This window comes from Anser brachyrhynchus, assembly GCF_964034855.1.
Source record: "Anser brachyrhynchus genome assembly, chromosome: 6".
NCBI classification, from domain to species: Eukaryota; Metazoa; Chordata; class Aves; order Anseriformes; family Anatidae; genus Anser; species Anser brachyrhynchus.
Window position 1 is genome coordinate 20,169,022 of NC_137700.1, and position 25,711 is coordinate 20,194,732.

General features: G+C 51.1%; 1 protein-coding gene across 7 annotated transcripts in view; it reads right to left on the reverse strand.

Moving 5' to 3' along the window:
- CDH23 (cadherin related 23) overlaps positions 1-25,711 on the reverse strand; it is a 132,579-nt gene that overhangs the window by 77,961 nt on the left and 28,907 nt on the right. For all 7 annotated transcript variants that reach the window (XM_080597305.1, XM_080597304.1, XM_080597308.1 and 4 more), the window contains 3 exons: positions 17,575-17,717; positions 16,283-16,330; positions 16,000-16,092 (listed from right to left, as the gene is read on the reverse strand). In XM_080597305.1, the coding sequence (XP_080453431.1) occupies positions 16,000-16,092; positions 16,283-16,330; positions 17,575-17,717 (284 nt within the window). The remainder of the gene's footprint in view (positions 1-15,999; positions 16,093-16,282; positions 16,331-17,574; positions 17,718-25,711) is intronic.

Here is a 25,711-nt window from a genome sequence, read left to right on the forward strand (position 1 = left end):
GGGTGACACTTTCTTTTAATGGTACATTAATTAACGTGGAACATCATCGGAAGCCCACGACACCCGCATTAATACAAATGAATTCATTAGCGTCGGTGTTATTACGGGAAACGACAAATAAATCTGTAACAGTGGGGCCCTTCAAATAATAGCCACGAATCATTAGGTATTGCATTCATTTGTAGAGCATACCACAAACACATCCACGAGGTCTGCAGGCACTTATCTGCTCTCAGTCTCCTCTCCATCTGCTCCCTCCCAGGCCCTCAGAGGGGTCCCAGCCACTTTCCTCCCTCCCTCTTGTGCCCCCAGGAGAATCCAGTCTCCAGCCCAGCTGGCCGAGGAGGAATTGGGACACCCCTTCTCCACCAAGACTTCTCACTGTCTCCTCCTGCCCCTCCTGCTCGGATGGAAACCTGCCCGCTTTGCCATCTCGGTTATTTATTTATTTATTTGGCACCAGATTAAAAGTTTTAAAGTCGATCCTAAAGACGAGCACGCTGCTGGTGCACCAGGGATGCCAGACCTAACTCTAAACCCACCACACTACTATGCCCAGAAGATGGGGGTGAGCTAAACAATTCCTGCATCAGGTGGACTTAGGGAATGGCATCAGCACGCCGTGCTGAGATGTTCAAAAGCCCTGCCGCCGGAGCAGAGAGCCTCGCACCTGCTCCCCTGGTTTTAAAACCACCTCCTCCAGCCTTTACTGACGAGCTGGCCCCAAATGAGCAGGTACCCGTGCCAAGTGGCTGTTCCTGCTGCAGGCACACCAAGCAGCCCTGCACGGCTCGCTGTCACCTCACGGAGCGCAGGTGTCACCGTGGGACCGGTGACATCTTTCTTTCTCCCATTTCTTCCCGAAAACCTTTTCTGGGTCAAAAACAGACCGTGCCAAAAAGCACTGGGTGCACGCGTGGCTTTCCACACAAGTAGGGCTCTGGGTTTGTCGCTGACACACAAGTGTCTCCCTGCCCGCAGAAAACCTTGGTGGATAAACGTGAACACAAGCATGTAATTATAACACCGTAGCGCAGTGATGCTACATTAACCATAATCTGAAATTGTTAATGTGCTTCAGTGAGACCTCCAGAGGGTATCCTTGAAGGCTAGGGGAACGGCACGGGCATTGCAAGCCCTCTCCCAAATCCTCCCGGCCTCCTGTGCCACCTCCATCGGCGTCAGTGCAGGGAGCAACTCCCTGAACGTGGGGATGCTGCCCCTGAGGGATAATGGAAAATGAGGGGCAAGAGACAGAAAAAATGCTGGGTTTTGACCCTTTTCTAGAAATACAGGGATAACTCCTTCCTTTTCCTCTCTCAGCTCAGCGCATCTTTTTTCAGTCAGGGGAAATGACAGCAGCTCTGCCAGCATCCTCGCCAGCTCCAAGGAACCTGCACAGCCTAAACCCCTGGCATTCCCTTAAAAACAGAAACACCAAAAAGGAAAAAAACAAACAAACAAACAAAAAAAAAACCACCCCAAACCCAACAACCCTCCCCACTTTGGGCGCTGATTACAGCAGCTCGCCTCCTGCTGATTACAGCTGATGGTCCTGGCTGGTTTTTGCCCCTCCAGACCAGACCATCTATTACTGTGGGTCTGGATTTTTAAGGTTTGTTTCTGACTGCTCTTCTTTTCTTTATTTTATTTTTTTCCAGCTCGGCTAGTGGGTTTATTTTGCGCTCGGGCTCTTTCCTACCCTGTCTGGATGTGCTGATGGATTTCAGCGCTTGCCAGGATCCAGCAAAACCAGGCTCACCGGCTAGCATTAACTTCTAACCCCCGTGTAAAAATAGCTGCAATAAAGCAGGGTGAATAATCTAAGCCTCACCTAATGTAACTTTGATTAAAAAGTCCTGCCCTTTTCATCATTCCTTAGTGGTAACTGGGGGAAGAGCAGCAGCTCGCCCTTCCCGAGGGCTGTAAAGCTGGCACGACAGGGGAGAGCAGGGCTGACACGGGGGGGACGCAGCAAAGGGACCAATTCCTCCCTCCTGGTGCAAAACCCCATCACAGGAGCAGGTTTTGCAGAACAACAAGGAGCTCAGGTCCAGGGCAGAGGAGCATCAGCGTCCTTCCCCCGGCCCCAACATCTCCATATATTTAATTATTCTCCTCTGCACTCCCGGTGCCGGCAGACTGTGGAAGGAAGCGCTTTGTTACGGCGTGCAGGAGGAGGCAGAGGAGGTTTTAATTTCACGCCTCGCACCAGGCACCGCCGTTTTGGACACCGTTTGCTATCTGACTTCTGGCCCTATCTCTGGTCCCGGTGCTCCTGAGGCAGCCGCGGCCAGTTGGCTTTTTAATTTATTCTCTGCTCGGATGGGGACTGTGCTCAAGCGAGAGCCCTGGCTGGCCAGCCGTGCCCTTTTAATAACCAAACTCCTTTCCATTCGGAGCTGTGGGGTTGTGCAGGGCCGAGCACGGTGCCGGGCAATTTGGGGGATGGGGGGGGACCAGAGGACACCCCACTGCTGTGGGTCACCACCACGAGACTCCTGCTCGAGTGCCTGGCACTCAACCTTTCTCTCTCCATTTTTTCTGGTTAATCTTTCCTGCCTGCAGCAGTGCCTGCATGTCAGGATGGACAAGCATCCTGCATCCCAGTGCTTCTGCTGGAGGAGCGACATCTCCTAAACTTTCTGCATAGGACTGAGGATGGCCAGCAAAATCCCTCCCTCCGTTCACACTACATATTTGGGAACCACCGACCCCAGCCTCACAGCAGCCTGGCTAATAATTTCCTTTGTTTCCACAAGCAAGAAAAGCAAGGCACAAAGTCACACTCACAGCATCCTTCCCGTGTCAGATGAGCATTTTCCAGCAGGGAAAAAAAAATAAAAATAGACCGACCCGCTTTGAGACCCCGACCCCGAGATGATCACACCCAGGGGAAAAGTTCTTCCCAAACTTTCTGTGCTGCTAAACTTCTTCCCGAGCCCCGGCCCTCTTTTTTCCAGGGTGGTTTGTCGATACGGAGTTCAGATCTCTGGCAAAGGACAGGGGATGAAAGAAATCAGAGCAGGTAATTGCGGCGTGAAAATGACAGCGCAGCGATTTACACAGACCAAACCAGACGGCGGAATACCAAGAGGCAGCCGGCGGCGGCGAATCGATACCTCCCCAGAGGTGGGATTATTAGGGGGAGAAAGGGGCTTAAAAGATCCATAAGTGCCTGATGAGCAACTATTTCCAAACGACTGGCCGCTGCATGAGAACTGGGACGTCCGTCCCCAAAGCCTGGCACCTCTCCCCAGGGAGAGCCCCTCTGTCTTTTACCTAACTCAGGCTCCTGCACTGGGAAGGCAACAAAAAGGGGCAACTAGAAAAAAAATAGACAGAAACACTGTTTTCCAGTCTTTTTCTTTTTGCCACCTTACCCAAAGCATCCCTGCTTTCCTTAACTGATCTGATTCATTAATTCTCCTTATTTCCTACAAAAGGCAGTCGCTTTCCATCAGCATCTTTTCACTCACAATTTACACACTCTGCTCAGCTTCTCCAAGCCGTGGCCACACACAGGGTAGGTCCCACAGAGCCTTCACCACTGGCAGGGAATGAGTTCGGCCTTATACCTCCTCCCACAAAGCCACAAGGAGCCACCAGGGTCCTCAGCACCACCACGAGGCGGTCACTTCTGCTCTCAGCCCCAGCAGAGCCTGTCGCCCCCACCAGGCATTCCCCTCCTGCTCTGCAGGGACAGCCTTCTATTATTTACCTAGTTATTTTCTACTGAACACATAGAAGAGGAAAAACAATGATTTTTCATAATTTAATTTTCCTTGGAGGAGCTATTTGCCAGCACTTAGGTCAGGCCAGGGAAGGAGGGCTGAAAACTAAGGACTCATCACCCTCTTGGGAGACGTCTGGGGGAAACGAAACCCCATTCTGCACTAAAACCAGTCCCAGGGATGGGAGCTGGGATGGTAGGATCTGGGAAAGGGACAGCAGCCACAGCCTCTTCTGCCTCCTCTTCTGGCCTCCCACGTTGGCCAAGCTGAAGCTTTTGCACTGCCAAACCTTGCTGCCTCCAGAACCCCCTCCCGGCAACCTTTCCAGCCAAACGACCACTCTTTACAGCAATGTGAGCCCACCCCCAAAAACAGAACAAAGAAGGAAAGGGTGACTCAAACCTCCTATGTTGGGGCTTTGCAGAGTTCACAGGATTTAAGGTTACACACCCATAGGAACTACACAGAGCATGGGGAGCACCAACAGACTCAAGCACAACAGTGACCAGCACTACAAACCCAGAAAGTTCAAGTGGGAACAGCAAATATGAGCTTTAAGGAGGGATTGTTTCATACCTATACAAATAATATTAAAAAAAATAAACAAAAGGTGCCCTAAACCCCCAAACCAATGAGACCTGCCAAGATGCCTGACAGTCCCAAGAAAACCAGCAGACAGCAGCTGTTCCCAATATCTTCTCCCTCTCCTGAAGCCTGGGCAAAAGGCAATGAATGAATGCTCAGCAGCAACAGATGTGGGCTATTTTGGGCCAAAAAGAACAAATGCCAGAGCAGGGAGGGCGTCACAGCAGCAGCCAAGAGCCTGCAGTGACACGGGCTCTGGAAGCAAAGCCTCACTGGTAACCACTGGGGCTTCAGGTGAGGGGAGGAAATAAGTCCCCGCCACCCAAAATACCATGAAATGGGGAAAATGATTTGCCTAGCAGGGCATTTTATTGGAGTTGTGTTTAGTCATGGCCATGACATCCCTCTGGCCTCTGCTTTGTTCTCCCAGCGCTCCAAAACGAAGGAGACACAGACCAGGCACCTCGCGTGGTCCCAGTTGAAAACCAGTGAAACCAGTGCTGGAGGGAGGCAGCAGGAGGGAAGATACAGCACCGCTAGGTTCTGGTAATGAAGGAAAAAAACTGAAGGAAAAAAATAAATACTGAAGTCAAAGGAAAATTTACCTGGGTAAGGATAATGCAGAAACAAATATTCAGGTTGAAGCCCATATGCAGTTATAAAGAAAAAGAGGATTTTTGATAGCTTGACATAGTTCTTGGTCTTTATGTGTTCAACACATGCTTGACCCAAGTCTTAAACAAGAAATGAGAAGCAGAGCATGTTGCCCAAGTCATGACAAGGAGGAGGATCTGGATCAGCTATAGCCAACCCCAAAGAGGCAAGAAAGGCAGCCCCATGGGTGCCCACCTGCTCTGGCACCAGCAGCCCTTCAAGACTCAACAAGCTAACTGATGTTTTGAGAGCACATCTACTTAAAACCAGCTGCACCCGGCTAATATTGTGTGGCCTGAGCCTCAGATGCTGCTCTTTTTCCCATCAGTCAAGCTCAGTGAAGGATTTGCTGTGTGGGTTTTGTTTTGTTTATTACTTCTAATGACTTTCTCATTATCATTTTGCTGTGAAACATAAACGATGGTTATGGGAGAAATCATATTATTTGGATGACTTTATTAAATTAGAGAGCAAATCTGTGTGTATTTCTGGCTCAGGATAAATGCTTGAACTTTGAGAGCCCAAAATGCATTTTCAGATGAAGCCGTTTTAGGGAAGCTCTGGAATCAGCAGCTAAATTTGCCCTCAGCTGCAAGGGAGATGTATGGAGGGGTCAAGCTCAATTTAATCCCCTCACCACCATAGCCATTTAACCAAATCACCAAACCAAACCTCTGCTGCTTCCAGGGCCGGTTAGGAGAAACTTGAGGTTTGAGGAACGTAACAGTGAAATAAAGGAAAAACAGTGCTGAAAAATAATAGTCCTGCCTCGTGGCCCCAGCTCGGGTAGAAATAGAAGCAGATATGCAGAGGGCTAACAGTGCTGGTGCAGGTGATGTGCAGGAACTCGAGCAGCACCGCTTAAAATATGCGGGGCCGTCTGGCACCTTACCTGCTCCGGGGCTCCTGGAGGACCACCGGCAGGGCTCAGCTGCTGGTGGCAGCGGAAGAAAAGCGTGTGTGAGACAAAGACAGGATGAGAGAGCTGCCGCTAGACTGGTGGAAGAGGTTGCAGACATCCCAGGTTTGCTAATTTGTGAAAGCATCACGGAAGACACGAAGCACGTGAAGTTTCCCATCAAACCGTGAATGTCTGCAACGTTTTCTCCTCCTTTCCATCCACCCAAGCCCGGGAGGGGACCAGAAACCAAATACTTTTTTTCCAGGCATCAAATCAAAGCCCCCCAGCCTTTTCAAACCCATAGCTGCCAGTGGAATAAACCCGTTAAAAAGAACAAACTCCCCTAAGCACACCCGAAGGGAAAAAGGCAATGGGAAATCAACCTGATAAAAGGTCTGTTAAATGAAAGCTCTTTCTTCATGCCAACCCAGCATATACCGCTGGAAACCACAGAGCCTGGTGAAAGAAACAAGGCGCAGGGGCTGGCAGTGAATGATGCCCTGTTCGCACAGCACGCCTATGAAAGGGGCTGCACGACCAAACACGTTGATGAAGAACCGATGTGACACTCTGCTAGCAAACCCCTGTGTCCAGGCACGACATCCTACTTCTTACAACAAAAGGACAGGAATCCTATAAACACGTTTACCCTTTGAAAAACAGCTCTTGACACCAAATCGATGGAAGCAGCCTGCACCCTGTTTCCAAGCGAGGCTGGCAAAGCGCTCACTTCGAGCACAAGGAGAGGTCCGTGTTCTGTACCCCACCTCTCCAATGCCCCAATGCACCTCTCATTGCCCCTTTCCTCCCTGGACACACCACTTTCCAGAAGCTATGGCACCCCATAAAATCCAAACACCCCACCAAAAGACTCTAATGGATGGGAAGACACAAAAAAAGAAAAGCAGCTGTAGCCCACCATTTTTTCCCCCAACTTGTAGAAAGGGAGAAAGAGAAGAGCCAGGGCATGCAAAGCCTTTCAGTTTAATGTATCATGAAAAAAGAAAACTTCTGTCACTGCTTAAAAAGGTTTTTGACAGGTCTTCATTTGTAACCCACAAACAAACGCAGCTTTTCATGCTCCATGGCTTCCGATATTGCTTCACAGCAGACCCGAACCCAAGTTGCCACTGAAAAGACGGAGGAGCGACTGTATTAAAGCAGCTTTCATCAGAGCTTTTGGGTGCACCAGAAATCTTTCATTTCGGGGGCACAATGTGAATAGCTGAAAGCTGCCCCAAAGCATTTCCACAGCCTGGGGTGGACCAGCTCAAGTCAAGCCTAACAAACGAGGCATTAATGTGGAGGACAGAAAGCAACGCTGCCTTGCCCTGTTGAAGCATGGGCAGGTGGGACAGCCTCCTCTGGAGAGGTTTCCTCTCCAGGAAGAGAAATGGAAGAGAAAGCCATTTTGTGTGCCATTGGGAAGCTGAAGGACTGCTGCCACTGTGACAGCCCAGGAGATACAGACACCACAACCACTAACTCAGCTTGAGCACCTCAAAAACAGCCACAGAAGCCCTGCCTGAGAATGGGTCCGTGGCTACCTGCTCCAATCTCACCAATTCCTCCTTGTGCATACCTTTACCTTTAGCCAGCATTATTTAAGTCGCTATGTGCCCAAATCCTTCCCTTTTAGAGATTTACAAACCAAGCTGAGCATGGAAATACATTTTTCAGCTGCACAATGCAAGCCAGGCGCTTTTTTTTTTCCTTCTTAATTTTGTGTTAATTTTGGTTCCTCACTTTCTTTCTGCAGAGCTCCCAAGATTTCGTGGCAGCTACTCACTCATCCCTCCTCCCGACAGCGGGCCGGGCGGCCTGGCTGCCACAAAGCCAGGTTTGTCACCAGCCAGAGGAATCCTCTAGAAAGAAAACCTGCAGGAGAGAGATAAGAGGCATCTCCCCCGCTCATCGGAATTCAGGGAAAAGACCAAAACAAATATTAATGAGAGGCACTTAGCTGCGCCCGTTCGGCAATCAATAACGCGCAACAAGGCGCACCGTGGGGCTGCACGCTTCACGCCGGGGCTGGGGGTCCGAAGCGGAGGGGTCTTCTGCTAATCCCCTCCTCCAGGTCACACCAGCTGCTCTGCAAATCCCCATCCCATCAGCTGTCAGAGAGGCAGGGGACCGGAGCGGTGACAAACACCTCTTCTGGTTGCGTGCGATGATTGCGTTCCTCCAGAAGAGCCAGGTACCTTTTATTGTTGTTGTTAAAATCCAGCCCTTCCAGTTCTCTAAAAATCTGATGGTTTTGTGTGCCCCAGAGCCGTGTGCAGGTGGCATTGTGTCACTGGGAGGGGACAGCTCCCCTCCGACATCCCCCGTGGGGACAGGGTGAGGGAGAGACAGACATGGGGCGATGCTCCCCAACAAGCTGCAGCGACTCATTCGGACTGACCTCCGAAAAGTGTAACTGCAGCTCAGGAACCTGTTTTACCTTTCCCTGCCCATTTTGCACAAAATCCACATTGCTCACACCCCTATAGGGACCACCTCCAACCCCTACCTCACAAGCTGTGGGCACAGGGGGGTGGTGAAGGGACAAGGGTGAGGAGGGGAAGTGGCCGGGGAATGCTCCCCCCGCCCGCGCTCCTCCGGCAGGATTCCTGGACCGGCATCCGAGGGCGCTTTGGCGGCTCCCGCGGTGCTGGCTGCGGGAAGAGAATGGCTTTCAGCTCAATTACCCTTCACATTCCGATTCCATAACGCTCCGATGAGGCTTTTTAACCAAAACCCAAAAAAAGCACGCCTGCCGCAGCCCGACCTCAAGCGCGAACGTGCAGAAGGGACACGGCTCGCCGCCGCCTCCAGGCTGCCCGGCGGTGCCCAGCCTTTCCTGCGAGCCTCCTGCTAGCACCAGGCTCCTTCTTGCCCCTCTTCTGGTCTCCACCTGCCTCCTGAGCTCCCAAATCTGCGAGCACCAGGCTCGCAGGCTCCCCAGAGATGCACATAAGGGGCGAGCACAAAGCACCATCACCACCGCTCGTGGGTCACCACGCACCGTGTCTGTCCCAAGGAGACAGCTCAGCATGACACTACGCTCTGTATTTCAGAGGTGCTTGCAAAAAGACAATAAAACAGTGAAGGATTCACTGCTAAAGGATTCACACCTAATAGTGAAAAACAGGTCTTCTGGAAAACCCACTGACCTCCTCCTGGTGCCTTCGGAGCACATCGAAGACATCGTGCCACCATGCCGCAAACCAACCGGGTAAGATGATGGCTAAGGACTGATGCTGAAACACATGCTCCAGAGGAAAAAGGACACCAGCTCCACCCAAAACCACATGGCACACCTGCTTCTTGCTAAATAACCCCCAAAAACGATGCTCTAATCACAGCAGCAAGAGCTACGGGTCCCTTCCCAAGGGACAGGGTCCCTGCCCTGGCAGGAGGGGTGACCAGACACAGCAGACATTTCTCCTGGCCACCAACTTTTCCTTTTCACCCCAATTTAGGGGCAAACCATGCTTTTCAAACCTTCTGTGCAACAAATCCTGAAAAATTAAGAACTTTCTGATTTTTGTCTTGAAACGAAATTGCCTTGGACCCCTATATATTCATTTTTTCTTGCTGTCTTCATTATTCACACCTACTGACAGAATAAATCAACCACACTTTAAGTTTCAAGATCAATTAATGGTGGAAATTAGGCGATGGCTGCCTAATAGTGATTGAAACTTTTTCCTAGATCAAATTTCTTCCATTTGTAATGCAAATAGTTTGGAACCGATACAAACAGTTCAGTTCACACATAAATATTTAAAAAAAATACAGAGAGAGGCTGATTTAGCCTATTATTTTATCACAAAGTATGACCAGCAGTAGAAAACTTATTATACATGGCTGTCCCTGACGCATTACAAAATAATAAAACATAAAACGCAATTCTGAAAAAGAAATTGGACTGAATCTATTGCAAGAGCGGTTTTTATCGTCCTCCTTTCGAAGCCCTGTTTCTGCACAGCTTTCCTCTGTGGAAATTCCCCTAATTCCCCAGCAGCATTCCCCTAAATATTTCCGTCTTAATTAAAACCGGCTTTTTTACTGGAAAAAAGTCTTGGCGAGCCTGTCCTGCCAGCTCTAACCACCCCCCTGCCCTAGGTGTGATGGGCGAGGACGCTGGCACGTGCCCACCTTGTGGCTCTGCTGCTGAGCCTAGGTGTTTTGGGGTGGAAAAGAGCAATATTTCCCAAAGGAGCAGCATATGGGGCACGCGTTAACAAATATTTCTGCAGCCAGGCGTGCAGGTGGCTGGCGCAGCCAGCTCTAAGTGGACTCTTTTCCACCCCTTTCTCCCTTCCCCTGTCCCTTCGCCTACCCCAGCACTGCACCAGTCAGAACAGCACGACTATTTCTAATTTTCGGGCTGCCCCCCCTCGCTGCAGCATCCTTCCAGAGCCAGCCCAAGTTTTGCCTCGTGGAAATGACTGTTATCTCCAGGACACTTTACGCATTACTTCCACGCCATTTGGGGTTTTCCGCCCCAGTGGTTTCTGTTGCGTCTCTCATTTCGCTCCTCGGGCACGTGTTTTAAAGAACCAGGGTCTCCTGTTCAGCCAGACAAGGGATGGGTCTGCCAGAGACTGCGGCTTTCTCCCTCCCCAGGGGATTTAAGGATGTCACTGGCACCCTCTGAGGCTCTCCATCTGGCATCACCGTGCACGCAGCAGCAATAACGACAAAACCTTGCATGACAATGACCTTCAGAGGGGAGGATGCTCCCGGGTCTGAGCACCTGCTCCATCACACGGCACCTTCCTCAGCACAAGCTGTGCCTTACCCAGCACATCACAGCCTGTTCCCCTCAAGCACCTTGCCTCAGTGCCTGCAGAAAGCAGCAGGGAGAAGCCGGTGGGCTTCCAAACGGGTCTTACCTTAAGGAACTGCTAGTATCCAAAAGTCCAAGACAGCCCCCAAACTTCCCTGCACTTTGATGACCCGTTTATATTCTGCGGACAGTGGGTATCTTTCTAAATATTCACAAACTCAACCCAGAGCCAACACACGGGGCATCCCACCCTGGCCATATCCAGGGGCTTGGACCATCATTGGGGTCCTCTGGTCCCCTGCATGCAGGAGCAGCTCAGCTCCTCCCTGCGGGTACAAGCCACCTGCACAGCCTCTCGATCACCGGTGACAAAGGACACTGCTGCCAAAACCCTGACTTGGACATTTTCTGCACGTAAAGGAACGTTTTCACATTCCTCCTCTGGAAATAGCCCCATCGTGGCGGATCACACGGGCTGGGGTTGAGAGGGGAGGGGAGAAGGCTGGGTTTCTTTGAGGGATATTACTTTCTACCTAGTGATTACGGAGCAGATGAAACCCTCTCAAAAGAGATTATCTCATCCAGCTAAGAGATGGCTTTTTAATAGATGGACAGTATCTCTGCATTTAAGACCATGGAAGGGAAGGCAGACCCTTCACAACGCGGCTCTGCTTCCACTGGCTTGCTGAGCAAGGCTGGAAAGTAATTAAAGGTTGCTCAGAAATAAAATTTTAAAAAAGAGGAAAAACATCAAAACAAACACAAGGTGACCAGATCTCTGAAGCCAGAGAGACAGCACTGCACAAAACTAAAAACTTCATCTCATTTGCCAGAAAATGGCTTGTCCCCCTCCCAGAGCTGTTCTTCAACCCCTGGGCTTCTCAGCATCATCGACCAAGGAGGGCTTCCTCACCTTACACTCAGGAGATGTACTTTTCTCAGTAAGCATCCCTGCAAATTCCCTAAATTCACCTCCCTGGGCTGTGCTCATCTCCTCTGTCCATCCTGCACGAGCAAATATTCACTCAACCAAGCATGCAGCCTTGATGCCCGTTGGCAGAGACCGACTCCCAAAACTCTGTGCAAGAGCCACGGGATGAATCACATTTCATGTTCCTACAAAACTCTGTGTGGATGCTTGCCTGCCCAGGAAAGAGAACCAACTCGCTCCTGGCCAATGGCATTTAATGAGCACAGGCCTGAATTATTTACAAATTTACTTGCGTCTCTCTAGGAAGTTAAAAAAAATAAATAAAAAACAAAACCCTGCCATAAATAAATAAATTTGCATAGGAAGTGCTGCGGAGGAGTTCAGTGTGCCTGCGGATTTTGTGCGTGCAGAGGTGGCGGAGGGAGGGGAGGGCTGGATTTGGGGGGTAAATTTTTCATCGTAAATTATTTGTGCCGTTCTAAAATCCACACAGAAGGGGAAGGGCGTGAGAAGGAAAACAGGGAGAGGGGAGGAGGAAAAAGGAAGGAAAAAAAAAAGAAATGAGGAAGGAAAACATCCAGCAAGGATTGCTTTACAGTATGGTGGGAACATCGTTCTGATCAGTTCTGTTATTATCGCCTTCAATTTAAAGGCTCTTTGTGTAAAAAGGGGGGAGAATAACCCAAAAAGCGTCTGGGCATGCACAAGGCGATGGCCAGTGGGGCTGCAGCAGGAGCTCACGCTCGTCGCAGCTGCTTCGTATGCGCAGCATCAGGCCTCGTAGCCACCACAGCGGTTGTATGAGCCCCTGAAGGCTCCCAGGCAGGATGGCAGGGAAACTGATATAATTACCAACATTATTACCATTAAAGCAAAATAATAATTGTAATTACACAGCCAGGGCTTTGGGAGCTTTTCTCTGGCCCTCCCTGTCCCTGCTCACCACCTCACATGGTTTGGTTCCAGGCTGTGGAATGGGACAGGGTAGGGACAGTCCCCTCCTTTCCTTCCCCTTTCTGCACAATCAAAAAAAACTAAGCACCAAAACCCACACATCATAAAAGTGCTGTTTCCAACATATTAAGGATGGAAACGGCAACTGGTGGCTCCTGAAGGCTCAATCCCAAAGGCCACCCCCCAAGCAGAAGTGACTGCTGCTGACAGCAAGGGCCGCGTGCCTCCCAGTTAAAATTGATGGGGAAATCGGGGCTGAATTCTGAAGATGTGACACCAGCCTTCATATACCTGATGTTGTGTGCTGCCCAGGAACCTCCCTGCCTATTTTTAAGCTCCTTTCCCATAGCCTAACCTCTTCCTGGTGCTTGCATGAGCTCAAGAGAAGCATGTTTATCCCAGCTCTAAGAAAGAAGGGAGGCTGAGGATGTCCCAGGCCGGAGGACAGCTCTCGCAGCAGCGCCTTGCTACCTTGCTCCGGCAGCGGAGAAGCTCGGAGATGATGTATGGGCATCCCATCCTGAGAGCTAAGTGACCTTTCTGCTGCTCGTGGAGGCTGCTGATGCTCCAGAGAGAAGGCTGGGGCAGGTTCGAACTTAACCAACGTGCTCAGGATGTGGGGGGAAACAAATCTTTGGGAGGGGGTATGAGACAGACACCCACTACATAACAGCCTTGTGTTTGAGGGACATCTGCAGGGCCCAAGGGGTGAGGACAGTGGGCACCTGGATGCAGCAGTGCAGGAGATGGGCTTGCAGGGCAGATTGCTCATTTCAAAGGCAGCTCAAGGGCTTCTCGTACTTGGGAGGTGGGATGGGATAACCCAGCAGGTACCCAGGGCCAATGGTCCAGCCCCGTCCCAGCACCAGGAACCACAAAACTGACACAGGGCTCAGCTCTGCTCCACCTAGAATGAGAATCCAGCAAGACCGGGTTCCCTGCAGATCCAGTCAAATGGAAAAACAGATTGGCTAAAGCAGATCAGAGTTGTCAGAGACTGAGGCACGGCCACAACAGCCCGCCGTAGGCTCAGCAAGGCATTGTCCCTCATTTAAAAGCCAAGCTCCAAGACTCCCGAAACCACGGCACCCTAGGGCTGGGGGAGGATGAGATGGGGCATGTAAGAGGCGAAACGCAAGGGCTGCATCCGAGAGGAGACCAAGCCCTGAAGGTCAGAGCAGCGAGCACGCGAGCGGCTAACTAATGTACTACAGCAGCACCACGGGGCACGGGCACCGGCGCACACGTCCTCGCAAACTGGAAAGCCATAAAAGTCTATTACAGCAAATCAAACAGCAGTCAGCATGACAGCCATTAGCCTGAAATGAATACACGAGAACTTAATGAGCTCTGTCGAGGCCAGCTTGGTGAATTAAGTTGCCAAGTCTAGCAGGATTCCCCTTTCTTTACAGACTTGAAAGCGTCCGCGCTGCCTCGTTGCCTCCCGATGCGCGACCGGTGGTGCGCCCTTGCCCAGACGGGGCGGACCATTACACTGGAGCAACCTCTAGGTCCCACAGCAGTCCTTGCTCTGCTATCCCAGGCAGGTGCCAGGGATGTGGTGAGCACAGAGGATGCACAGCATCAGCCCGAGGCGTGAGGAAGCTGCGAGCAGTCCCCGGCATGGGCATCAGGAGCCGCGGCGATGCTGAGGACCCACGGTGAAGCTACGTGCAATCACCCCCAGCTTGTGCTGGAGAAGAACAACCTGAGCCCCAGTAATTCACGTTCTCAAATCAAGCGGACTGCGTGAAACGCCAGGACGGGTGTTTAGAGGCAGGCTTGTTTTTAAAGGTCAGTTTACTTCATGTTCCATTTATTTATGCGCACTCTTCTTTCTGACTTTCCCCCGCGCCACACAATAGCAGCGAGGTTTAAATAGCCTTTCTGTTGCTGCTCCATTAGCTAGGACAACTGCAAATCGATACAGCCATTTATTTCAAAATTAAAAAGAGAAAAACCCTCATTAGCTGCCAATTCCGCACAGAGCCAGCCTATGCAAAACCGTGCGAGCGCTTCTGCTGGCCTCTGCTCCGTCCCCAGGGTCCCGGCCCTGCTTATTCATTAGCCACAGGCCCTCCAGCTCGGGCTGGGAGGTCTCTGAGATGGATTCGGATATTCAAACCCCTGCTGCTCAGCTCTTGGAGCATGGGGACAGCCTTGGGACAGTGTCATCCCCTACTGTGACCCGCTCTCAGCACTCCACCAAGCTCCAGCAGCACGCACACCTCGGTGCCACGCCACCTCCTGCTTGAATTCGAAGCCAACTGGCATTTCTTCCTTGAGGACTGAAGAGAAAACAGTCCTGCCTGTCTCTCTCATGAGCTGCAGCCCTGGGAGGGTCCTCTGGAGCAGGACAGGGCCATCCATGCCCTGCTCTCGCAGAGCCTGCCGAGGCAGTGCTGCCTCCCCGGCAGAGGAGCAGAAGTGCCTCCAGGACGCCGGCTGAGCAACGAGTTCGTGGCTCATTGCCTCTGATCGGTGCCCTTGCTTAAAGATCACGGATGGAAACCGGGAGCTGGCACACGATGCCTTGTAATTAGATTAGGCCGACCTCCAAAACAGCGCGACTCTGAAGGCCGGACGGACGAGCGGGGGGATGCACAGGAGGGCTGCTTTGGGGCTCGGCCCCTTCTTGATTTATTTATTTTCTGGATATGTCACCTGCCCAAAATTCCCTATCCCCAGCCAGCCTTAACTCCCAGCACTGGATCTTTGCCCTCCAAGCTCCCCATGCTTGATGCAGGCTGGCACATGGAAGGCTTACGGCTCACAACATCAGCTTTTTAAGGTAAGGGAAGGGAGAAAAGAGGGGCACCTGTGAGCATCTGGAGGGCTGAGCAGAAAGCTGAGAACAAGGGACAGCTTTTGCCAAGTCATTTCTGCACCGTCCCCATGTCGAGGAGGAGCAGAAATGACTCCGAGCCCGTGTCACCCTGAGAGGGGGTTCGGGTGACTCCTGGCTCAATCATCACGAGCAGGCCGACGAAGAGGGCTCATTCCCACAGCAAAGGGACAGAGAAAGATCAAAGCCATGTCCAGGACATGAAACGCTCTCTTTCAAACACAACCCCCTGAGCTTGTTGTCCTCCTGCTAGCACCAGCAACCCCCTCTCACTGCACGTCTTAAATTCACATCGGGCCTGCGAGTCCATGAGGTACTTCTGCCGGGCTGAGCTCTAGGTGCTCTCCCTGATGGCACGGTTCGGTGCCAGCACAAAAACTGAGAGCAGCAAAGGGCTGTGGAAACTATCCCTGGAGACATTTAACACTCAGGACGCAGGGAACCTGATCGCACACCAAATTCTCTCTATTTAAACAGGAGGCCGGGCAACCTGCTGCGGCCCCTTCCTGCTGACACCATTCCGGGGCTCCACGGCCCACATCCTGCTGCAGACACCCCAAACCAGCCTCGCTTCGCCCCCTCTTGCCCCACGGGGCCGGGATGCCGAGCAGTGCCTACCTCGGGGATGCGGACACTGTAGGGCTGGTTGTGGAAGCGCGGCGCGTTGTCGTTCACATCTCCCACCTGGATGTTGACCGTCCCCTTGATCACCTGTGGTAGGGAGCAGGCATCAGCTTCGTGCATGGATTTAGGAGCCGAAGCAAGCCTCGTGGCTGCTTGCCCTGGCTTCAGCTCGAGGTTTGCTGCCTCACCGGGGGTGCTGCCCCCAGCCCGCCGTGACCCATCCTCCCCGCTCCCCTCCGCCCGTGCTGCAGACCATGAAATGAGAAGTCACACTTACCCCCTGGCTGTCGCTGACGGAAAATTCAACCGTGAATTCCGACTTGGTCTGAAAGGGAAGGAGAAGGCAAACATGTAATTAAAGATACCGGCGCGTTTATCTGCAGATGGCAGGCTGGGGACTTTTAGCCAATGTTATTACATGCAAAATGCTTTCAGGACCTTCAAAAAGAAGAGAAGGGGCGCTTGAGTGCAATTACCTACGTCGAGGATAAATGCCGAGAAACACGACTGCCAGCAGGGCTCCAGCAGATCCGCTGGCAGGGAGAAGTGCCCTGCCCTGGGTGGGGAAGGTGCAGGCAGTGGGAACCGGCTCGCCAGCCTGCAGCTCAGCTCCTTGAGCATCACTGCTGTTTTCCCAACGTTACCTGCCCCCCCCAGCAGTTCCTGGGATATCGCATCACTGGGATGAGCCCAGGGGGTACAGCAGGAATGGACAGAAATCCATTAAACCCATCGAATTATCCCTGTGCAGGCTTCTGCACCCCTTGTTGCTTTACCTAATTTATCGGCTTGCTCTGAACTTGTGATATATTAAAGTCACAAGTGCTGGGGTGAGAGACGTGTGGGTGACGGGGGAAAATCTGGGTGTCAGCCTTCCCTAGGCACCATTGGAGCAGGAGGCACAGGTCAGCCCCTGTGTCCAGGACATCCCACCATAGGAAGGGACAGAGTGGCAGGGAAGAAAGGAAGAATGGGAGAGAAAGCATCCTGTGGGGCATTTGATTTTAAGAAAATATAACCAGAGAGGGCTGCCACATGCTAATTTTTGTCCACACCCTTCGTTGTGGATGTACTTTTTAGGCTCAAGGTTGTTTATCCTTTTTCTTCCTTTTTTTTTTTTTACAAGCTGTTTTTCTTCTAATCTATGTGTGAGTGAAAAGTCTTACAAAACAGTTTTGCCTCTATGCATTTGGCTCCTTCCTCTTTGCTCTATTTTCCTGCATCATTTATCACACCGTGATTCCCTCTGCCTTTTCAAGCCTCTCTTTCTCCCCACACACTCACTTTTCCCCACGTCGCACAAGAACTGACCTCTTCCTTTTTTTTTCCCACCACTTTTCTTGGATGGCTTTCTGTGCCCAGGCTTCTCGACAGCCCTTCTCTTGTGCCCTGCCTGTACCTCCAGCAAGAGGCACAAAAATCTGTTCATCACCCTCCTCACCTCAAGGCTGTTGCTGTATTTATTGGGAAGCAACAAGCATTTGGATAAGGTTGGAAAGCCCAAATAAATAGGGATAATTCATCTCTTCCCATATAGTTTTGAATGTTGTTGGCTGTGAGCAGTGTTACCTCTCTGTCCAGGGGCTGCCTGAGCCAGACGACGCCGGTTACGCTCTCCACGGCGAAGAACCTGCTGGCCTCCTCCCCGACCACCCCAAACACCAGCGGGTCGTTGTCCAGGTCCCGGGCCAGGAGCTGGGTCACCGAGGAGCCTGGCAGAGATGGGGGGGAGAAGAAAACAGCAGTGAAAAGGTCTTAGCTTGTACCCAGAGAGGTTTGGGTGTCGGGAAGAACTTCTTCATGGAGAGCCCCAGGGAGCGGAGGGGTCCCCATCCCATGGGTGTCCAAGAGACACAGGGACAAGTGGTGGGACTCGGTGGATGGACTTGGTGGCCCTGAAGGTCTCTTCCAGGAGGCTTTTATGGTCTGCAAGGCCAACTGCTGCAGCATCTCTCTTGGCTCCATCAAGCCCTCCTCCTGTACTGAGGACCACCACCAGCTTTTCCCAGACCTTGTTTTAAGCCATCTCACCATGGATGGTGAGAAACAAAGGCAAGACTCCACCTTCCCCAGGGTGGACATGTCACCAGTAAGCACCAGTATCCACCAGTGTGGGGGAACTGCCCCACCATGATCTCCTGCACCCCCCTCTCCAGCACCCAGAGCACCTCCTGCCCTGCTCCTTCTCCCACCTTGCTGTACTTCACACATTTTTCCCTCTCCCTCCTCCCCTGCAGGGCATTTCTGCCCTTCACAGGGTCAAAACCTAGCTATGGCCACCCAACACACCCACGATCCCCTCTTTGGCAGCATGAGGGCACCCCACAACCCCAAATATCTGGCTGAGAAGAAGGGTGACCTGCCGGTACTGATGCTGAATCCATCTCGGAGCAGGAGGGAAGCTCAGCACCACAGTGAGCCGAGCGACCCAAGCAATTACAGACCGCTCGGTCCAACATCAATCACAGCAAAAATAATGGAAAAACTGATACGAGGTTCCATTAATAAAGAATTAAATGGTAGAACATAATTAATGCCAGTCAACACCGTTTTATGGAAAATAGGCCTTGTCAAACAAACCTGATTTTATTCTTTGATGAGATTACAATTTTGGCAGATAAAGGTAACTGCGAAGAAGTAATAGACTTTTGTAAGACATTTGACTCGGTGCTGCGTGACTTTCTGATTAAAAATTTAGCACTGAGGACACCCGGCAGGTGCCAGGGCCACCGGCCACGGACAGGGGACATCCGAGCACGACACAAAATTGCTGCTGGCACAAATTTGGGTGACACCAACATTGACAGCATGGCAAACAGCAGGGAGGACCGAGCAGCCAGGTGAAGCTCTTGGCAATGTGCACCCGCTTGGTTGAACAAGCAAATATTTTCGTGACCCTACTCCAAACACCCTCAAAAAAAGGCTGGTGGTCAAGGAGAGTGTCCCAAAAGCAGCTGTTCTGGCAGCAGCTGTGGGTCTGAGCGTGCAAGGAGCAACTTCCACGCGATGCTTCTTCGGCACTCACCCAAAGGAGGAGTGACCTGAGGGTTATCTAGCTGCCACTGCCAAGACAAGGGCTCTGCAAGCTGTTCAGCTGGCCAGGGCATCTTCAGGACCAGATCCAAGGGGAAGCCAAGAGGTTTTGGGAACTGGTAAAATGCTTTACCGTTAAAAGGGCTTTAAAAGCTGGAACTGCTTCACTTATGACAAAGAGGGAGGTGACTCAGGCTGTCTCGAGTATATCCACGATGAGGACAAATGTAACGCAGATGGCTACTTCAGGGCAAGAGAGCACAGCAAGACCCAGCACCCACAAGGAGACAGATTTTCATCAGGAGAACAAATATAAATCGTCTTAGAAAAAGGGACTACAGTTAACCAGGTGGAAAAGAAAAAAAAAAATCCCTTTCAGCCACACTGGTACAATGTGGTGATGGGTCACGATCAAAAGCATTTTGGATGAAGACCCTAGAGCAAGAGTCCTTATCTGAGCCTCTGCGATCAGGAGGTTCATCCGCAATGTCCTCGCCTCTTTGGTGACTGCAATTGTAAAGAGATGAGAGGTGACCCTACACCTTCCCGAACCTCAAAGCCTTGACGTGAAACAAGAGCCGAGCTTGGTTTTATTCCAGAGGACGTCTGAAACCATCTTCAGCAAAGGTTTCTTTGCCCTAGGAAATGGGCAAGGCTGTGACCATGCACATGACAGCAACAGCCAGTAACAAGGATGAGATGAATCCAGTGTCATTCTTTTCTGTTCTGCCAAATATAAGGGGAGAAACTGACTTTTCCCCTTTACACCTTATACAAGAACAGGGTATTTGCAATTCGAGGGAGCTGCCTGTGCTCCCCTCCCCTGCTTCAACCCCCCCCCCAAAGGTCTCAGTTGTGAAACAACAGAAGGAAAAAGCTGTTAAAAATCCTGCTGAATAGCAAAACCCCGTCCCACCCCATTCTAATCACAGCCGCATTCACGGTTTGTGTGCTGCACGCCCGCTCACAGGCACACACAAAAAAATAATCAGCCGGCAAACGAGTGCTTAACTCTTCTTTGTCTCTGCATTACGGATACCTTCAGCTGGCAGGACATTTAGCTCCCATTTTTAGGGTAACCCGGGGAAGGACACAAGGCATTTCTGGGCTGGGTGCCCCTCGCCACCTGCATCCCCTGCTCCATCAGGCTGCGGATGCGCAGGGGCAGCGCCCCGTGGCGCAGCTCGTCGGGCTCGGCTGCTCCACTCCAGGCGGACTGAGCCAAGGGCAAAAAGAGGAAAGGCACAGACACGAGGATCAAGGAGAGCCTATTTCCTTCCTGACTTTTATTTTTAGTTGATAGGAGTAAGAAACTTCATTAGGACATAAATAGGGTAACTCGGAAGGCAAGTGTAAGCTTCGTGTTTTCCTGTCTCGCAGAAGGATCCTATTTTGAACAAATCCTCTGAAAATTAATGGCTATTCTCATTCCCACCCTGTCCATCACCATCCAAAACTTAGCAGCACCTCCCAGCTCATTACAGAGAAAAGAGAGCCATAAACACAGATCAAAATAAATTAAACAGAAGGAAATGAGAAACAGACCCCCGAAATAAGACTTCACCATCGCTTTGTCATTTGTTATTCTGATTTTTGCATATTTTTGCAGACTTTGCCCCAGGAGGACGCTAAGTTTAGGCTCATGGTGCAAGGCAGGTGTTCACGCTGGGCTCCTCTTCCAGCGAGGCAACGCAGGAATTGATAAAGGATTGCAAATAGAGGTGCCTGCACCATCAGGAAATAACAGCACAAAAAAGAGGGCCCTCCTCAGACAGGGCATACAGAGCCCAAGGAGCGCTGCGTTGTCCAGAAACCCCTTTTGGGGCATTAACAAAGGAAAAATAGCTCGCCCGGGCTGTCCCCAGGGCTGTGCAGAGGATGCTGCGGCTGCCACGAACCTGAGCACCGACCCGACACAGGCAAGGGTCGAGGAAACAGGGACAAATTATCCTTTTGCAGTGCAAAGTTATAGGCTCCATTTGTTTCCCCTCAGGAATCAGACAGGGCAGTTAAGTGTCTTGATTCCAGCGGATAATCACAATTTATCTTGTCTCCTTTTGCTCCCTTTCTCTCAATCACAGCTACTTCTCTCACTTTCTCACACATACACAGATTTGCTTCCTTTTCCATGTCTTGAACTTTGATTGACCTCAGGGGCTTTTTTTGTTTGTTTTTACCTCTTGTTTTATTCCTGCTAGGATTTTTTTAATTATTATTTTTAAATTTTAATTATTTTATTTTTTTTTAGGTTTGGCTGCTTTATGAGGCGTACTTTTACCCCCAAAACAGATCTCTAGCCTCAGCATCTTGCTTTCAGCTGCCTACCCATACATATTTCCTGCACCAATGTCACCTCATCAGCTTTGATTTCAAGAAGAGGATGCAAAAGGAGAGGAAACAAACTCTCCAGGAGCATCCTGAGCTGCTGGGGTTTTGGGAAAAGCTGAGCCCCAGGGCCAGAGAGGACGAAGGAGAGCTACAAGTGCAGCTGTCAGAGCAAGATGCTGACAGGCTGCACAGGGCACGGTGGAGAGCGCCGGGATGCAACAGGTTTCTAATTAGTCCCTTAATAAGATGCTCTCTTAAAAGGTCTGATCCGTACCCAACTGGAGTTAATGGGAATCTCTCCGCTGACTGAGCTGGCTCTGGGGCTCAGGACTTCAGGCATCAGCTGCACTTTAATATTAAAAGCATTTTAATCCCTGCTTTGAAACCAGTGCCTGCTTCTCCTCAGCAGCTGCCACATTGTTCCTCCGCTCCTGGTCTCCTGCCACTGCCACCTTCGCTCCCCCTCCTTCCTGGAAGGGACACGGGACAATCACTTGCCCCAGCCCCAGCTCCTCTTGCCCCAGTTGCCCCAGTGCAGGCGTCCCCAATTAGCCCAGTTGTTCACAGCGGGCTGCCCTCTGATGTGCTCCGTGGCAGCACTTGATGGATCTGATCTTGAAATTCAAGCCCTGTTCTTCTCATCCGTCACCTCCTCCCTTTTCTTTGCCTGCAATTCATTTTCTCTTTCACCTTTCAGAAAAAAAAAAATGAGAAAAAAAAGCCCTTCCATGATGTTTTCCTAAAGATTTTCTTTTTTTGCAAAGAAAAGATGAAATGCCAATATTTCTGTGCTGCTGAGCAATCCTACGACATGCCACCTTTGCACAATGCGAGGGAGAGAAAGGACGGTGACTCCCTAGCAAAGCAAATAAAGGAAGATGCAGTTCCAGGCGGGAGGCCACAGCGAGTGTGAGCTGCTCCTGTGTTTGGGACGAGGTTTCATCGCGTCCCCAGGAGGGGACACGGCACACATGGGAGACCCTGAACCTGCATGATGCAAGCCTGGGCGCAGCACAGGTGGCTGGAAGAAGAAAGTGACCAAAGAATAATCAGGATAAGGACATCTTTTGTAGGAATCACCTCTCTACATCCTGATTCCTGCCTTCTTCCAGGGCCATGGGTGGCGCAGAAGATGTGGGCACCCAGAGCCTGGCATACGGGAGAGGAAGGAGCTCATTGCGGAGGTGACAGAGAGGAGAGGGAAAACAGATCTGTGCAGTCACTGCCATTTCTGAGCGATTTTATCACGCTGGGAGGTGAAAGGCACGAAGGAGAGAATGTTTCCTAGCTCCTCAGGTGCTCAAAGGCAGAGCGGGAGGCAGAGCCTGTAATTTCTCTGCTGCATTTAGTTATTTTAAGCGGGGAGCCGGTGTCGAGGTGGCATCCATAAACAGACACGACAGCCTCAGAAAGAGGCACTGCTGTTCCCCCAGCTCTTAGAGATGTCTGAAGGGATGCTTAAAGCTGTTTAAAAGGAAGAGTGCTCCAGGTGCACCTGGCAGAGCCGAGCACTCCCATCAAGAGGAGCGATAACAGAGGACTTACTTGGTTATTTACCCAACACTGGTTAACTTTACAAGGAAATAGGAGGGGAAAAAAAAAAAAAAAGCAACCAATGGTATATTGAACTTTCTTGACACTACCACGAAAGCAAAAAGACTACCTGAGGCTATCCCTGTAGACACCAAGCACGTGGGCAGGCAGAGAGGCTGCATCCATCCCTCCAGCTAAAACCAACCCCTGCAGCCACACGACCAGGGCAGGCAGACATCCACCCCCATCAACCTTCAGGCAGGTCTTAGAGCAGCACAGACACCGAGCAAGATCTCCCTAACTAGTCTAAAAACCCGTGCCCTCATGCTGGTGGGAACTGCCTGGAGAAAAGGGGAGAAGATGCTCCTGGATGTCCTTCCTCCCTGCCCATTCCTGGGGACATGCAAAACCCACAGCCTGGGACAAAAAGCACTGGCAGCTTGCAAAAGCCCCAAGGAGTTTTGTTTCCTGTTGCTTGTAAAGGAATGGGGTGTATTAGCACAAAAGAGGTGAAGTAAATGCAATTGCATCAATAAAACAGGAGAGCAAACTCACAAAAGAAACACTTGTAAAAGGACAAGTCCAGGTCTGTCAAGATATTCCCAGCGTAAAAAGGGTTCCCACACAAAAAAAGCCCTCTTCAAAATAATTTCCTCTCCACGCTGCCTGGGAGCCTCATAATTACTAACAATGATCACAGACCCATTCATTTTATCCCAAAATTAATATATCACGCTCAGAATGATATCGCATTAATTTATCACAAGATTTATGAAACTTGTACTTTTTTCTAATGAGATTTATGCAAATTCCGCTCCATCCATTGTTTGAACCAGGAAAAAAAAAAATTAAGAAAAAAGTTCTGTTCGGGAAGCTGCTCTGTCCAAAAGTCTCCTTCCCTTTTTTTGATCTCTGTCCACCCCCATGGCAGGGCAGGGGATGCTCAGGGGCAGGGTACCACCTTTTCCCGAAGCAGCCCAGAGCACCCTCATGGCAGGCTGCAAGGTTTGCAGGTGAGCTGATGATTCAAGGCACTTCAGAGGGATGTTTGAAACTAATTTTAAAGGAAATGAGCTGGCGGTTTGCTTGCACCTCGGAGAAGGGTCAGGGAACAGGAGGAGAAGCAGGGAGCTGGGAAATTAAAGCCCTCGTGTTTTCCAGAGTTAAAAGGGATGGTGGAAAAAACAAAATATCCGACACAGCCTCGCTCCTCTCGGCGTAACGTGGCTGCTAGCAGCTATTTGAGACGCACGGACAGGGGTGGGAGGAGACGGGAGGAACTGGAACAGCAAAGGAAAACATAAATCTGAGGTTAGCAGAAACTTCCCAGCAATGAAATCCACTGAGGTGTTAAATAATGGCAAAGAGCCCCAGCAGCGCCTGGGGCTTTTAAAACTGGCCTGGAAATGATGCTCCAGAAACAATCCTGGAAGGGCCCCAGAGACGCGGAGGAGATGAGCCAGCAGCCATCCAAAACCCAATTTTAGCAGCTCTGGGGAGCCGGCAGGAGAGAATGTCAGCCCAGCAACAGGATCCACGGGAAGAGCAAAACTCCCTCTGCTAGGGTCAGAGCACTACCTGAGAGATCTCCCAGGAGATCTCCCTGCCAGGCTGGGAACACCAAGAGGGAAACGCTTGGCCCTGCAGATCCTTCTCCTGAATTTGGCAGGCAAGGGGGGGGAATTGCCCGAAACTACGTCTGCTCCCCTGGAGAAAGGGTTCAGCCTGGTGCTGAGCTCATTTGAAGGGGCTGGAGCCAGCTACCCAGGGAAAAACCACCTGGGGAACAAAAAGACGACAAGTCCTCCACCTGTAGAGGCAAACCCGTTCCCTCCGCACCCCGCTCCCGAGCATCTCCCCGAGCACAGCACCACGCCGCATCGTGCCCGTTCCCGCAGCGCCCCGTGTGCATCCCCGCACCTTCCTCAAGGAAAACCTAGCTAATGCAGTCTTGATTAACATTTCTGACACAAAGTTTAAACCCTAAATCCATAGGATATCCTTTTCTAATTAATTTTTGAAGTAAGAAGCAGCTCAGAAAGTCTAAGGAATATTTCCTTTGTTCCTCCCTGCCTTCTCCTGACCTCCCCCCTCCCTCCGAAAAGAAAAGAGTTCAGTTTCCAATTAATTAAACAACCGTAGATCAAAGGATACTCTGTCACAGGTGCCAGCACAGGGGAAATGCCACCCAGTTCTCCTCTGTGTGACCATCACAGCACGCAGAGCATCAGGCAGGAAAACAACTTGGTGGTGGTGGGGAGACCTTCGCCCTCACCCTGCCGTCCCATCTGGGCACTGGACGAGCTCCATGTCCGAGGTGGAGAGCACAGGGGGCTCTTAGGACCCCCGGTCACCGGGGAGACATTAAGCCATGCCCCCCATGCCCACAAAACCCCCTCACACTGTTTCCCTGCCATATCAGAAAGGCCCACGGGATGCCAGCACCCACCTGCATCGCACCTGCATCAGAGCACAGCATCCCCTTCCCCAAACACCATTTCAGAGGGCAGCTGCTTGAGGCACCAACACCTGCCTCAATGGCCAGCTTTTAGAAGACCAAGTATCTCCAAAAAAAGGCTGTGTCCACAGATGTGTGCCCAATTAACCCCCCAACCAACCCACCAGAGCATCAAAGTTTTTAGCAGGACCTGCTCCAGCCGCTGCTCCAATTCCCACCGACTTCAGCCCCTCTGACATCCCCAGCAAGAATTGCCTTCCCATCATGACTAATGTTAGTACAGCATCACTCGGCTTCCAGAAAAGGGAAAACATCCGTGGAAGTGACACAGGCTGACCGACAAGCACAGAGACC